At 33.4% G+C, this 17,877-nt stretch overlaps 1 protein-coding gene across 6 annotated transcripts in view; it reads right to left on the bottom strand.

Annotated features, from left to right (window-relative positions):
• LOC126969419 (polypyrimidine tract-binding protein 2) overlaps positions 1-17,877 on the bottom strand; it is a 583,624-nt gene that overhangs the window by 26,529 nt on the left and 539,218 nt on the right. For all 6 annotated transcript variants that reach the window (XM_050814836.1, XM_050814861.1, XM_050814829.1 and 3 more), the window contains 3 exons: positions 17,569-17,688; positions 16,777-16,903; positions 4,320-4,378 (listed from right to left, as the gene is read on the bottom strand). In XM_050814836.1, the coding sequence (XP_050670793.1) occupies positions 4,320-4,378; positions 16,777-16,903; positions 17,569-17,688 (306 nt within the window). The remainder of the gene's footprint in view (positions 1-4,319; positions 4,379-16,776; positions 16,904-17,568; positions 17,689-17,877) is intronic.

Here is a 17,877-nt window from a genome sequence, read left to right as displayed (position 1 = left end):
ATTACAAACCGCACTATCAATGGATATTACCGGGAGCTTCTGTGCCCAATTTATGTTCTGATAACGTTTTTATTTATGGTCATAGAGAATGTACTCTAAGACCAGTATTTAATAAGTGTTGAATAGGGCAGGGGATGTCCGAGCTATATCATCAACTTCATTCTTGTAAATGGAACTATATATCCACCCCTCAGTTGTATTTCTTACAGCCGTTCCCAATATACTATGTACAGATAGAGATAAATTACTACGTTCTACTGTCAGTAATTTGCAGTCAATAATCTGAAGCTGTCCCAATATACCCGATAAGTCAATCTTATCGCCTTCTATTGGGACGCGTAAATTGAAATTTCCATACAAACTTCTATTGCTGGTAAGCTATACGTCGTCCCATTGACAGACGTATAAGGTGAGTTACCGTCGATAAGACGATTTTTATCTCAAATAATAGATAGACTGAATATTGGGAACGACCGTTAGTCATCTACCACTACTACATAAATCCATGATTCCATGTCAGGTGAAGCTGAGCCTTTTCCTTTTGCCTTTTGTTTCATCGCGTATTTCTTATTGTTTATTTTATATTTGTAATGATTTGTATGGCAATAAAGAATTTATTATTATTATTATTACTACATCAGCGTTGTTTTCCATATAGTGTGTATATAAATTAGGCATAGCCTGTGTTATGGGTTGCAAAACAACGATATATTTAATACAATATACATACTTAAACATACATAAATACATATAAACATCCATGCCTCGGAAACAAACATCCATATTCATCATATAAATGCTTGCACCTACCGGAATTCGAACCCGGGACCTTTAGCTTAGTAGGTACGGTCGCTAATCACTCGGCTATATAGGTCGTCATATAAATATAAATTATGTACCCCGCGTCCGCTCATTGTATGAACTGTCATGGCATGAATTATTTGTAATGCGAATATATAGGTATTTCTAAGTCGAAAAATATGGGTTCCAGATAAGTAATTACAAACATATAATATACTAAATCCTTCTCCGAAAGACGCTGCATCTTGTGGTATAAGTATTATTCCGATCGTTCTGGGAAAAAAACAGGCAATTTATTGGAACAGATAGATAAAATTGATAGTGCTGTGTAATTTATTTATTGCATATGAATCTGGGTAATTATATCAGAATGCAGTTTTTTGTATTCCTTCGTCTGTTTATGTTTTTGTGTATGCTGGCCAATATTCGAAGCTCTCGAGCGAGACATCCACGAGCTTGGATAAGAAAATGAATAAGGGTTCTGCGTTAAAATTTAAGAAATTAAAAGACATGAAATTTTGAAAAGAATCCCTCAATAACACAGCTAATAAATAAAAAAGGGGGAAACACTTCAACGACACGTATGTCCACTTGCGTGAGTGATCATGACCAACGAAATGAAACAAGATGTAAGAATAGAGATATAATTGATTAAATTTCATTGAGAGAAAAGTTTAGTGAAATTAATATTATGACAGTACACTGCCAGTTCATATTCGAGAACCTCCTATACGCTCATAAACATATTAGCCAAAATTAAAAAGAATAGTGATGTACATAGTGTCAATACTACAAACAAACATAAACTCGCAATTCCATCAATTACTACGCTCCGCAAAATTGCTAAATCTTTTAAAGTGGATTGTGTTATATTTTATAACAAACTCCCAAATGATATTAAAATATTACCTATTAAAAATTTAACTGTATCGTAAAAAATAAATTAACATCGAAGGCATAATGTGAAAGAGTATTTCAATGATAAATATAGTTGGGAGTTAATGTTTCTAAATTGTTAATGAATATTGTTATAATCATTTGAATATTATTGTAACTGTTGTACTCCATTCTGACTTGCACTGAATAACTTAAAATAAAGATTTTTCTGAATTTGAATAAAAACAAAATTATTAATGAACTGAGAAATTTTATAATGCTCTATTCAGTGAAGCTAAAGAAATAATCTACAACAATACAGCCAGAGAATACCACACACAGAACATACCTAACCATGGATACACGGCAAGTATTTCCAATTGCAAATGGATGTTCATTACCGAAATTCGCAAATACATTTACAGCACCCAACAAGCTACTGAAATGTTCAACCATTTGAAAACCACGTAGAGAATCAAACAGGCCACTTGTACAACAGCGCTCCAACTAAGCCGAAGATTAAAATTACCCCTCAATCTCAGTTGTATACTAAGCTGAACTTCACTTGGATGGAATTTAGCGTTACTAAGTTTTCATTTCCACTCGACTACTGATATTTCAATTTTAACCGGAAGGCTTCCCCGCTCGGGAGATTTAATTTTCCAACCAACTTAATACTTACCAATTAAAATATACAAACAATCTCTCGAACACACTTTCCGCTTTATACAAATAGCGTTTTATTGATATTGGTCGTAATGGTGTCTAATTAGGTCAGTTTATATGTACGTTATTACGCTGAAAGTCATTAGTAAATTGAATACGGTTATACTATTATTACAGGGAACTATCGATGCTTTTAGACTTGATGGTCAGAATTTAATTTGAAGTCGGTACTATTTTGGATATTGACCTGTGAACCATAAACAGTAAAATGAATTAAAGCTATAGAGTATGTTGGTATATATCTAGGGTATACCAGTGGGAGGCTCCTTTGCTTAGGATGCCGGCTAGATTATGGGTACCACAACGGCGCCTATTTCTGCCGTGTAGCATTGTGTAAATATTACTGTGTCTAGGTTCGAAGGGCGCCGTAGCTAGTGAAATTACTGGACAAATGAGACTTAACATTCTATGTCTCAAGGTGACAAGCGCAGTTGTAGTGCTGCTCAGAATTTTTGGGTATTTCAAGAATCCTGAGCAGCACTGCATTGTAATGGGCAGGGCGCATTAATTACCATCAGCTGAACTTCCTGCTCGTGTCGTCCCTTATTGTCATAAAAAAAGTCGGATCGAATAAAACCCAAAAAAAAGAATTTTAAATGAAAGGTTTCAGTGTGATCGATATCTTTAAGACATATTGTGATGTTATGAACTGATATTTAAAACAAGATTAAAACGGTAACCTATTAATTACACTAGTTGAAATTCGATTCATACAACCTGTGTATGGTGTATCAATGTGGCTTGCTACGCAATCTTGTTCGTAATATATTTTTATCGAATAAACTCATTCTAAGATTAAAAGTATTTAAACAAAAGTATCAACAACTTTTTCACAATCAACTTAAAAATGCTCAGCTATTATTACACAGCGAAACAACTTCGCGGAAGTCGCAAAACGAAATTTAATTTGCCCTGAACGCTGCATCAGAAATAGAGTTAAAACAGTCGTTGCACTAGGCAGTGTAAGACCAACTTCTAACACAAATGAATAGCGAATGAGGAAAGTTTGGTCGAGAAAAATGACGTCCCGTTCCAGCCGATGCGGTGTGCCGGCTATTGTCGTCATTTGGAACGACTCGGCTATTCTCTGCCTCGTCCGCTTGCCTGCATATCTTGACAATAAGTATTGAAAAATGTTGGTTTAAGTTGTTCGTTCACAGGTGAAGTCTTGTCGGTACATTTTTGTCAACCCTTTGTATCACATGCCCTTTACTGTAAGGGTAAGCTCTTGTAGTTAGCATTTAACGGTTAATATTAATAAAACCGAAGCGTTTGTTTTTTGTATCCGATAATCTCCGGATTTCTTAGTTAACTATGAATAATTAACTAAATTCTTTTTGGATAATATGATAGCCAGATTCTTGAAGAAAAGTATGCGGTATCTATCATTAAGGCTACAGCTTAGTACATTTAAGAAAAAGTTTGGGATACTATATGACTATTTAGTGCACAATAGCCAGAATAGCTATATCACGAGATAATAGAGATTAATGTGTTTTAAAAGGCGCCAGAGAAATTAAATATTAGGTGACACAGAAATTGTAAGCGAATATGGAAAGTAATTTGAAAAGCTGAGTAAGTTTCAAAAGCTCATCTCGCTAAAATCCTAATAAAAATAAAACAAACTCTCTTCATATTATCCACAGCACATATTGCACAAAGTTATTCTTACGAACGAGACCGTCTAAACTTCCAAGAAATGATTAGAACGAAAGCAGTTGATAACGGTTCTAATAGCGGTATGAATGAAAACAATTAATCCGTTGATTTCGCAGCGCATCGAAGAGTGAGCCACTTCATTTCGAGATAGTTAAAGAACTAGTCATTAAGTTGAATGAAACGTGGGGCAATAGGAACTTTGTTTTATAGCTTTACTTTACAAACAGTTAATAAAAACAGAGTTTCGCAGCACTCACCGTTTTCGCCATTTGCGCTGATCCAGTGTCTGGATATTGAATTAAAGCTTGGAACGTATCTGAAACAAACAAGTAATTTTATTATTGTGATCAACAAATTAAATAACAATTTAATCTGTTACGTACACGCAAAGATTGAACAGCAAATGATGGACAAAATATTGTGTTGAATTCATGACAGAAATATATATATGATGTTTATGAATTATCCCAATCGTAATGTTTTGGTAGATAAAATAAAGAATCCTTAAAGTTAATGTTTCATTATATCACATGCTATCTTTGTCTGTCAAAATGAAAAAGAAAGTGACGGTATTATATTTAACGAATCATCAACTTTAATTATGCTTTCTGTAACTAGCGGTATACCTTTAATTAAGTCAGTAAGTTGTACAGTCTGTTTTGCCAAATCCATTCAACTTCAAATACCAAGCAGCAATAAAAGAAATTAAACTAGAAATGTAATAACATTTCTTTTTGAAATTTGTATAAATTTCCAATACAAAAAACTCTACTTTAATATTTATGGATAATAAATTAGAAGATCAGTGCAAAGCAAGATTACGTCGGATATCTGTATATGCTACCCACGGGACGTTTCACCCAATCCCACATAGTTTATTCACAACTATTCACCAACCGTATCACCTATACGAGCCAATTGGTTTTGTTTACTAAGGTAACGTGACTCAACTTCAACTTTAAGATCAAGATAAACACTTAAGGAAAATGAGGAGGAATTTGACAAATAAACTGAATATGTGTGAGACTATTTGCCTTCTATGACATACGATATGCGTATCAAAGCGCTCTAAGATTTGTTGGAGTACGCGAACCGTCCTTAAGATGTGTTATATATTCAAGTAACGAAATAGTTTGTACAATACGTTACATAAAAGTATTGTATTATAATATTTATACTTAATCTTCCATTAAGTCAAAAACAAAGGCCCTTAAGCTGTTTTCATATTATATAATATATTCATGTCGAAAGAATAAAATGTAAACTAACACTCGGCACATATAATGTGTTTTCGCCCTTACTCTCGAGAAAATCGCGCAAACAACTTTCATGCAATTTCACCGTCATCTCAAACTTGAATAAACGTTTATAGTTATTTACGGAACTCAACTGTCTGTTGACTAAACTTTGCATCATTTGAGCTGTTTTATGTGTGAATATTTGGGTAAATTTTGTACGGGATATGTATGAGATGGTTTAACGCTCCCATAACACACTTCCATCATCTAAGTAAAGCAAGATATTGTATTTATATTAATAGCTGGTGATAATCGTAAATCTCTCAATTTAAGGATATTAACTTATAGTATTAAGCCGCCGGATAATCAATTAGAGGTGTTATTTGGCACAAGTTTATGTTTACAATTTCGTTTGTTTGTTTTATTGAATTTAGAATATAAAATAAACGAATTACTTGAAAGAGATTTTTAATAATTTGTTTCCTTGATACTCTGAATGATTGCAAACATATTTAAAATTGCATTTAAACAACTCTAACAAATAAATTAATTAATTATAATTTTCTAAGAAAATTGTAACAAACCTTAATTAAAACAGTGAATTATTAACAAGTAACTCAAAATACCCAACCGATTAAATTTCCCGCTGAGATTCCTGTAAACGACTATAAAATTTCTTTTTCCAACAATTACCTGAGGTCATAAAATATGGAAAACGTTCTAGTGAGAACGTTCGCGCAAATGAAAAGTAACAGGGTTTCTTCTCATACATAGTTAAATGCTCTTTAAAGCTCATATTTTCTTTAGGCCCGCTCGCACCATTACGAAACGTTAAAATGGAACGTATAAAAGGCTTACCGCAAATTGGAGTTTTTATATAATTAACTTTGAAACAAGAAAAGGCACTAAATATATACTCGGATAAGCGGCAAAGGAAAAGAAAACAAGATCGCAATTGTAATGTTAAATTAAAATGTTCCATCTACTTAAGCTTAAAGGTTGAGCCGTCTTATATACTTTACGGTCTTAAACAATATTAGTGGTAATAAGAAAATTAAAGAGCTATTTTTATTTTTTTTTTATTTACGTACGAGACTTTTGCCTGTGACACAGTGCTACAGTACTTCATTTTGGGACAAAATGTTAAGTTTTATCAGAAGAGTAACAGATGTAGGTTCTATAAAATAATAATAATTTTAGCATGGATTCAAAATACAACACACTTTATTTATTTTGATGATAACTTTTTAACTTAATATTACTTAATAAAACCGGCCTTATTATAAGTCAGCTAGATCCCGACATCAAAGACAAATAATTTATATCCGAAATTACATATACATATTAATTGCTTGTCCCGTGGAGGAGAATATGCAACCAATTAAATATTAATTGATTTCCAGTTATCTGGCTTGATATTAAGAATTTTTAAACACCTTGTTCTATTCAAGTACAAATTTTACATACATTGATAAATACAACCACGTCTGTCTCCCAAAGAATTAGACAAATATTAAAAATATTCCTGTTACCACAAAAACTTTAACCTAGTATAAACAATGATTTTGATTTTACACAATTTTAGCGAATACTGTGATTAAGTTATGAAAAAAGACGTGAGTAAGTAGAATTTTTTTTTATGAAAATAAGCGACGACACAACCAGAACGTTCAGCTGATGGTAATAGATACGCCTTGCACTAATGGGCATTGTAATCAATGCAGTGCCGCTCAGGGTTCTTGAAAAACCCCAAAAATTCGAAGCGGCACTACAATTGCGCTCGTCACCTTGAGACGTAAGATGTTAAGTCTCATTTCCCAGTAATTTCGCTAGCTACGGCGCCCTTCAGAATAATGTTTACACATTACTGCTTCACGGCAGAAATAGCGCCGTTGTGGTGCCCATAATCTAGCTGGCAACCTGTGCAAAGGAGCCTCCCACTGGTAAAGAATAGTATTGATCAAAGAACTTTTAAGTTAAACAACTTTAAGAACTCCTCTCTAACTCCTTGATTTAAAATTGTCGATTGAATTTAGAAATTAAACCCCAAAAGCCTGTTCAATTAAGCCAACCTATTGACGTGCAAGCTTTTGCTGTGTTTCATTAAAAATTCAACTGGAACTCTCAATCAAATTATAGAATATTAAAACAATGGTTTCGGTTTTAAGTTAATGTTTTTTAATCTGCCTGAAGTTACATTAAAAAGGTGACGATCTTGAAATGGACGCATATGTTGACTTTTCTCATCATTTTGGGCGTGTGGAAGAATCTATAGAATTATTTTTTTTTATAGAAGAGGAGGGCGAACAAGCATTCATAGCGGTCACCTAATGTATATGGCCATTACCTCTGCCGGCCCTTTGGGAGACAGGGTTGATTCTTCTCTTAATTTTTGTAGGATATTTTTTATTTAAGTTAGATTTACATTTAAGCGGCCGCCATTCGCTAGCGCATATTGTGAACAAACAAACAATATATTACCACAATACATTAGTGAAAATCGCATTCTAATCGCTATAGTCTTATGAGATTAGAATGCACAAAGGCACAGACAATTGCGAAATGGACAAAGACTAAAATCAATCCTTTTGGCATTGGTTTAACAACATTCAATTTTTATAAATTGTTTTTACGAAAGAAAAAATATACAGACACTACAATTTTACGATATTACTATATGTATCATATCATTATACACTCTAATTTTTGGTTGTCTTGCCATTTAGCTTTGATCTAACCAGTTATTTCCTCGTCAAAAATATGGTCCCGTAATTTTTTTAATATAAGGTTATTTTAATTTCCGTCGTGGTAAGGTTTAGATATCATCATGATCATTTCAGCCGGAAGACGTCCCCTGCTGGACAAAGGCCTCCCCCAAAGATCCCCAATGATCGATCGCTCCTGCCCTGCCCTCATCCAACCATCGGTCCATCTTGTGGGGGGCCTACCAACACAACGCCTTTCGGTACTTGGTCGCCATTCGAGGACTATACTGCCCCAACGGCCATCTGTCCGTCGAGCTGTGTGCCCTGCCCACTGCCGAGAAGAATGTTTAGATAGCCGTACGATAAATAAAAAGCGAATATTTACAACTACTAGTTGTTATTGTACTAGAAAATCTCAGCAAAAAAACAAACAAATAGTACTCAAGGATACTTTAAGTATAAGTCCGATTATAATATAACTTATATGAGATCTTAAATCTTGTCGCTCCACTGCGAAGTGTTCTCCGTCAAAGTTGAATGCATTGCAATTTACGCCCGCTTTCATTCCATCCTTGCAGTCTTCAAAACAGCAATATTATGCTTTTAAGTTTTATTAATATCTTCAGGTGGAAGTTGCATTTATACCCTTACATTTGATCCTACTTTAGAAGTAACAGTGAAATAATAATCAACGAGTACTTCAAGTGTTAGATTAGATAAATCTAAAAAAAATTACTAATATTTAAACAATATACACGAATGAACTATACTAATACTACGGTAATAATATGAGAATATGTTATATTTTACGGTAATATTTCGGTCTGATTTGCGGTACGATATTTGGGTCCTCTTAAAGTACTGGACGTTGAAATGATAAAAGAAAATGCTAAATTCACTAGATTGCCAAGATTTGTAAATATTTTTGAGCAGAGCAACGCTAGTATAAAAAGTGTGTGTGTACAGACTTATGTATGTACGCAAGAAGTTATACATCTTTGGCGTAACAAAGCAAAAACCCTTAAAATTATTTATTCCTACAGCTATTCTACGTTTGTAGAAAGAACTATATTGTAAAGATGGCTTTTAAAAATCTTGCAAAGATGGCTTTAAGAATTTTATTTTATTATTTTACAGTTGTATATAGTGCCTTCAAAATTTGTAATAGTAATGCCAATGATGACAACCAAGATAATGGTTTACTGTTAATCATATCTTTATTTGATCCCACGATACAGTCTCCGACTAGTGTGGTGATTCAATGGCAATAATAATTTAGTCATACTTATATATAAGCTTGTAAAATATTTAAAGTTAATGTAATTTATGTAAAAAGATCAATTTAAATAAATTATTCTTATTCTTATTCTTAATTAATTAGATTTATATATATTAACTAGCTGGCCCAGCAAACGTTGTATTGCCGATATTAAAATCGCGATACAAAAGTAACTGTTGATCGTCGATGGGTGAAAATTTGAAGTTGTATGTACTTTTTATTGCTGACTCATAATCAAATTTAAAAAAAAATGTCAAAAAAATTTCGTGTTACCACCAACCACCCTTAACATATAGGGGGATGAAAAATAGATGTTGTCCGATTCTCAGACCTACCCAATATGCACTAAAAATTTCATAAGAATAGGTCAAGCCGTTTCGGAGGAGTTCAATGTTTAACAGCATGACACGAGAATTTTATATATTACATAGACGAAGAAACCAAAAAAAAAATGAATGTCGCAAACGTCAGAAAATTTTAGGATCCAACTTCACCCTGTTACATTTGTGTTACGCGCGCACCTTAAAATTTCACTCTCACATTTTTTCCATATCGTGCCCAAAGTAGGTAGTATAACTTCAAAAAGTAGTAACAAAAGTTAATTAGTTAATCAAACATCATCATTAATGTATCTGAGTAACACGATAAAAGAAGTCGTGGGGCATTATTCTCAGATCCGAAAGCTTAATTACGAGAATCCAACGGACATAGACACAACATCCACCACAAACAAGGGACGAATAATAATTGTAGCGGTCTACTACACCTTAATAAAGCCAATCTGGGGTGGAAGCGCGCGGTCCAGACGGGGTTCGGGGCCGGGGATTAGAGCCACGCTCTCATTGAGATTTGTTCGGGGATTAGGATTGTGTATGATGGCAAGTAACCACGTAATATAGACAATATTATATCAACTGAGCGGAAAATGTATACATATTCAATATATGATTTTGACGGAGAATTGACTGGATTTATAATTTTCCAAATGTCTGGATTAATTGTCCAAACTCTTGGCAAATCAACATCTCCTGAGGATGCCTCGTGTAGAGGCGAAACACGTGTCGAATTGTTTAAAGACAAATATTGGAGGAATTAACACTAAATAAAACTCAAAACATTTGGATTTCCGCAAAGTAACGCCTACTTCAATAAACTTTGAATTAATTTTAGTTTGAATAAATTTACTTACATATTATATTTATATTCTGTAGTTGAACGAAAATGAAATGCAGGCACCTGCTTGCTACAATATATAGCTTTGCGACCATCATAGACCTTATAGCTCAAAGACGATTAATAAAGGATTTCACGCATTCTGTTACAGCACTAAGGACATACATCTTATATGAAACCACAGCAGCCAGTATTAATTGTCTACAAAATGTTGTGATTTTTATCGACCAATTACGATATGTTGTGAACATTATATGACCAATGAGGATTCGGTTCCCCGCACCCGCTCACCTCGGTAGACATAGTCGTTTGCATAGCGAATATATAGGTATTAGTCTACTGAGTTAAAAGCGATGAGTAAAATAAAAAAAAAACTTCAAATATATATTTAAAACAGGGTAAGTTAGTAATATTAAATAATATACTCACACGAAATAGACGAATTTCCGGTTTTAGTTAAAATGTTTAAAAAATATAACATAAAATTTACTGATATTCGTGTATATTTATCTTATTTAGCTATGGGACTAAGACATGGACACTAAAGAAGGCCGACAAAGATCGGCTTGATGCCTTTGAGATGTGGTTCTGGAGCAAAATGCTTCAAATCCCTTGGACAGCATTCCGCACCAACCAATCCATCCTTCACACACTAGTTGTAAAAACTAGACTCTCATCCATCTGCCTCCGTAGAATCTAAGAGTTCTTTGGACATATTGCCAGAAAAGATGGCCACAACCTCGAACAACTGATGGTTACTAGATGGCGAACTATTGTCAAAAAGTTGAATCCTCAGAGAAATCATGACCCTCAGCAATGAGGAATACGACGTGACGAGGTGGATAAACATACTGATGTAAATTATATGTTATATTTTTTAAACCATGCGATCATATAAAGAGCAGTGGCAATGTCCTACAAACCAAATAATATAAAATTTTGTCCAAAAGAAAGTAAACAACACATAACCGAAGCGAACGGTAAATAAAATCCGAAAATAAATTATAAACAAAACATTCCCATAATAAGTCACAAACAATATAATTAAAAATTCATCACAAAACTCGTAGCAGAAATTTCGGCGTCTGACGCCTTTATTAATTGTAATATGATAAAAACTTCTAGAATATTCATTAGATAAACTCTCAGAACTTAGGGAAATAACGAGGCGAAACAACATGAATCCAAATTCGGTAACAACTCCTAAGTGGTTCGAGTTATAAAGTATTTTCGGTCGTAACGGAAACGAGTAAATAAATAAATTGAAAACATTTAATAAGTCAATCAAGAGTTATTTGGTTTCAAGATGAATCAGTGATATTTGATCAGGAATATAAATTTATATACTCGTATATTATTGATAGAAAATTGATAAATGCGCGATGTGTATTTCAAGATAACGAGAAATCCATTTCAATAGAGCCTCGAAATATAACTCGAATACAGACTACAGAAGGCGAAATATACTTTCAAAAGAAAAGAAATAGAGCGAAAGTATGAAAATTTAAAACAAAAATCACTGCTGGCCGCGAAGGCATTATACGTTACTTAAGTTAAGACAGATCTACGCTTCGTAGTCGAATATTGAAAGTAAAATGGATTCAGAATGTGAGCTTTATTTACCCCCCCCGAGACAAGATAATTGAAGTAGGGATTTATGTGTTTCTCTTGTTCTACGGACTATTCTTTGTAATGTCATCTCTATGATGTAGCACTTTTCACAGAGGTAATTAGTTTTTATTCCAGGCACAGTCAAGGTAAAAATGTAAGTGATACGTGAGAAAAGAAACCTGATTTCAAATTCGAATTTTACAAAAATTCCATAGATTTATTGATATATGCTTGGTGTCTTTTTTTATGAAAATAAGGGACGAGACGAGCAGCACGTTCAGCTGATGGTAATTGATACTCCCTGTCCATTACAATGCAGTGCCCCTTAAGGATTCTTGAAAAACCCAAAAATTCTGAGCGGCACTACAATTGCGCTCGTCCCCATGAGACGTAAGATATTAAGTCTCATTTGCCCAGTAATTTCACTAGCTACGGCGCCCTTCACATCGAAACACAACAATGTTTACACATTACTGCTTCACGGTAGAAATAGGCGCCGTTGTGCTACCCATAATCTAGTCGGTATCCTGTGCAAAGGAGCCTCCCACTATAATATAGTAAAGCGGATAAAATCGTTACAAGCTAAGAAGTTAGAGACGCTCAAGCAATAAATAGCACTGTAATGTAAAAATTCCTTTCGTTTTCACAAACTTTAATAAACATTGCACAGACAAAGCTTTTACAATTGGACAATGACGAATGCGTTAAAAAAGCAAACAGCCGTTTCGGAAACTGAGCTCGGGTCGACGGCGACGTTCGGAAATTGGAAACGTTGCATTAGCGGAGGTGGTGTCCCGATACCGACGAGTTATGAGTACTTAGAAACGCGAACACACATAAAGTATCGATTCATAAAATGGCAAATTCCTAATGAAGTTTGCATAGATCTCCCTCGGATAATATACAACTTTGTTCCCCTTATCTTCACGCCAGCGACGTGCGTTTGTTTACGTAAGAAATTACTTTTCATATTTATGTGCGCGGGATTTAATCAATTTTGTTTGGCCTAGATTTTATTCACTTAACATTTTGAGTACGAAATTAGTATTATAGAAAAGAGTACATGTTCTAGTACAACAGTAAATGTCTTTTTAAAAAGGTAACCATTTAACCAAAAAATAGTAAACTATAAAAAAAACTTTTACACAACTGTATAATTTTTTACCATTTTTTAAAATAAGAATCAATTTTTTTAACCTTTGTTTCAAATGAAAGACTGTTTTTAAATTACTGACTGTTATTAATTTTGAAAAATTTAAAACTGTAAAAGGTATAAAAGGCATTTATTTTCTCAAAATTGATTCCTTTAGAATTATTTTTAGTGTCATTTCTAATATACTAGATACTACTACCGCTTCGTAAACTAATGGCGCTCTGAGAGATAGCATTCTTTTTCATGCAGTCAAATCCGAGGAGTATGGGAATGTACACATCATCACTTTAGATTTGGTGTTATTGCAAATATTAATTAATTTTTCTATATTTTTGATTAAGTCTTTATTTCTAATATTGTATTATTACCAAACATTATACCTCTGAAAGTTTACACTAAATTTTACTTTTAAAATGTACATAATGTAAGTACACAAAACACTATATGATAACGGTTTTGTTTAAATTCAAAATTAAATAAACTCTTTCTGCTATTATGTAATATAAAATTAATTATGCAGTCGCCGTAAGCTTAGCGATATTTATAATTAGGCAGGAGAGTTTAGAAGAGTGCTCCGGCACCCAGAAAGCTTATCAAATATGTACCTACCAGCGTCCTGTGTACGCCCGGATTTATTTAGGTTATGCATGAGGGTACGATTTAAATTTTAAATGGATTCATGCCCTTGGATGTGTTGTTTGGTAAATCTATCAGTAGTGTTTTAAACATAAGCTGTTATAAAAAGCGATTGGAGCTATTAAAATTTCAAATTTGATTGTAAGCCTGTGATATATCAAAAGCCCTTATATACTATATTATTATATATCTTTTAACATTTTAGATGAATAGTATAATCTGAGTTGTAATTTACTTTTTTAAAAGTACTTTGTCCTCAACATATGGGAAAAAATATGTACCGTGGTCAAACACATTATATTAAACAAAATTACGAATGAAAATAGGAAGAAATAGTGAGGACAGTTATAAAAATCCGACCCATATACTCAACTGCAAGTACCTTAATTATAACGCTAGATAAGAATACACAAAGGGAATTTAGTGACACTTCTAATAATCTTAAACACGCCTAACATACATGGATAGATTCAGGAGTTCTGATGCCAACATCCCAGTTTCATCACAAGATCATTTTGATGGAACGCTTGAAATGCCCCTAAATTTGATTTGTTATAGGCGCTTACCGCTTGCTTATATTACGACACAGAATATTTACAAATTAAAAAGTATTTTTTACTTTATTTTAAGATATTAAATAGTATAAAATATAATTACAAACACTTAAAGCTTCCAAGACTTATCTGTGTATGTTAGCCGATTAAATTTTTATAACAATAAGTAAAGAAAAGAAAATTTTCACTTAAGATTTTAAACTCATAGAGTATTGACAATAAAATAGACAGTAAATAAATTGTTCTAGTGGCCATTTGGAGTATTTTCTCTATATCGGTATCTGTATAAAAATGCTTGATTTAATGTTGAAAAAAAAAACCATATATACTCATAAAATTTAAAGAGCTACCTTAATTACACTATTTTATAACGAAACGACGAAAAAAAAACTCTAACCAAAAACAAACGACGTAGAATCGCAACGTAAGAGGTCGTACGACGTCTGTTTGAAAAAAAAAAACTGATTCAAAAGTTGTATTTAAGCAATAAAGAAAATTGCAAAATCAAATCCCATCAGAACTAAATATATATAGCTATTAATTTCAATCTTGAAGTCTAGAGATGGTTAATATTAAAGATCCTTGAAGTGATGTACAATTTTCTCGTGAAACCAAAATAATTTCAATAAAATAATAGCAAAAGACAGTAAGTTATAAAGTTTAAATCTATCGACCGAGGTTTAAAGAACTTATCTATCCAGTCAAATGCGCTCTTACAAAAGTAGTGTTTCTTGAATACGAAATCTCTTTATATTTAAATGTTCTTTATTAAAATATTCGTTTGGTCGTGACATTTACATTTTCTTTGATACAACGACGCGCAGTAGCGGTGCATCTTGCCGACTAATGCCGTGCACTTTACATTCGTAAGTTTTCTTTACAAACCGACGGATAAATGATTCGTTGTTTTTGTTAAGGAAAATATAGACTATTCAAAGTTTGAACAAACGATTTGTTATTGTGAAACATTTGTAATTTAAATGCATAATGACATACATTTAAAAAATGCTGTATAATAAAATATATGCCGTTGGGGCAGTAAAGTCCTCGAATGGCGACCACATACCGGAAGATAGTGTTGGTAGGCCCCTGGCAAGATGGGCCGACGATCTGGTCAAAATCGCCGGAATACGTTGGATGGGGGCAGTGCAGGACCGATAGTCGTGGAGATCTTTGGGGGAGGCCTTTGTCCAGCAGTGGACGTCTTCCGGCTGATGATGATGATGCTGTATAGATGTGGCTTAGCCGCATAGTTACCATTTACCCCAATACCAAGTAAAAGGGACAGCATGTGCCGAAAAGCGTACAGGTACTCTATGTAAACGTCGTATAACAGATTTCCTCTACCAAACTAAATCTTAACTTCCACTATTGCATCATTTAGCACGTTGTGTTAGAACACGGTAAAAAATAATGGTTTGCACTACGGGTGTGTCGGCAGAAGTGAAAACTTGAACATTAACGTTGTGCATTTTTGAATATTTTGGAAAGGTTAAAAATTTGAATTACGCACGCACTGCTAATTTATTTTTCAGTATAAAAGTACTAGCATTTATGTGGTTAAATACATTATTCATTTATTGCGCTACCGTACACAAAGTGACATTTTATATTACATATAAAATTTAACACTTCAGTTCTATTACAATTATTTTACATAAAAAAGTTTAGCTCTCGGAAAAGTCAACTTTCATCCATAATTTCAACGACTGTCTTACGAATTTTCAATCAGTTCACGTGTCGTTGTCGTGAGTTTAACATTTTATACCCATTCCAAGAAAACTGCTCAACGACGCTGAAAAAGGTTTCACTTCAAAAATTAAATTTAATTTTGTTTTGGCATTTGTAATATTATGAATAATTTAATCAAAATATTTACATTTTAATACAAGGAATAGCACTGCAAAGCAAAGTAAGTACTATAGTACTATTTGCTATCGCAAATTTTCTGTTATAAAATGTGGAAGCGGTTTTGTCAATATCACGCTCTCACTCGCACTTACGAACCTATGGAAGTAAATGGGCCATCTATTGTGATTACTATTTTGAGACATTGAACTTGTTGACATTATACATAGGTACTAAATGAGTTATTAAATTATTTACATCTTTAAATTTATATTTATTAATATTTATGATGGCATTGTGAAATCCGACATGTTTCAGTATAACAGTAGTGTGTTGGTACATTTTAAAAACATATTTTGCATGTCAATTGACGAAACAAATTGGATTATTAATAATATTATGTTAACATCTTAACTACAATGTTTCTTGCAAATAAAATTTCATTTCTTTTAATTTCATCGATATCTCTTTTGTTTTACTCTTTTTTTTAGGCAATCCGATAATATGGTTTACTTACTGTTCTTGGTGAATGTTACAATCTTGAGCACTTTTCCGTAGCGTTGGAAAATAGAGTACAATATATCGAGCACGATGGGATACAACATGTGCTCGATGATCACACGCAGCACTGTGTTTGGTCCGCCCTGAAACAAGATTATACATTAAACCACGTAAAAAAGCGATTGGATATATATATCAAAGGAAACTCGACTTTAAATATAGTATTAAAAGAAGGTATTTTTATAGGATTAGGAGGATAAACTCGCGTGCGGATCACGTGTTGGTGATCATTGCTAGGTTTTTGCTTTTGGGTAGGTGTATGCGCTTTAATTAAAGACACATGAAATTTCACCCTTAGGAAAATCACCTTTATTCTTACATCGCTTAAACGTAAACAAAATTGTCCGCATAGCATAATGAATTCATTTCTTTACGATAGAGTAGAGTAGATGCCACAATCCACACAGGATTGAGGCATCTACTCTACTCAATAAGTCTTGTGTTTATAATTTTTAATTTACTTTTTTTTTAGTTACTCGTGTAAATATTTCAGTTTTTGACGTTTGAGTATTTTTGTTGCGTCACTTTGCATATATTGTAATCGAAATTATTTATAAATTAGATTAAAAATAAGAACTTGTAACATCTTCTCTGAGAAAATCTGCCTTCCGAATGAGCTGTATGAAAAAAAATTACATATTTGAAATGTAATATGATTTGCCTATGAAATAAAAATATTTATGATTTGATTTGATTTGAAAATATGAATTCAAGCGTATTGATTTTTGATTTAATTTAGCCTAGGTACCTGTATTTCAGTGCCCCCATTAGCGGGTTGTAGAGCGGCCCCGGTGCCTGCGACGATAGCAGCCCCTGCAGTGTTCGAGATCACTTGAGCTGCTTGGAGCGCGGCTTGTGCTGAGGCAGACTAAAAGTATTTCCAAATTAGTATTTATTTAATATAATTCTTCAAAGCATACTGCACCTCATTTTACACGAGCAGTCTGTGGGTCGACTATGCGCAGAAGCAGTACAATGCCCTGCGTGTTCAGTATAATAATGCGTTCAGAATGTTATTGGGGCTGCCACGATACTGCAGCGCATCGGGGATGTTTGC

Source organism: Leptidea sinapis, chromosome 1 (assembly GCF_905404315.1).
Source record: "Leptidea sinapis chromosome 1, ilLepSina1.1, whole genome shotgun sequence".
NCBI lineage: Eukaryota > Metazoa > Arthropoda > Insecta > Lepidoptera > Pieridae > Leptidea > Leptidea sinapis.
Note: the sequence above shows the minus strand (reverse complement) of the source record. Positions and strands in the feature narration are given on the sequence as shown.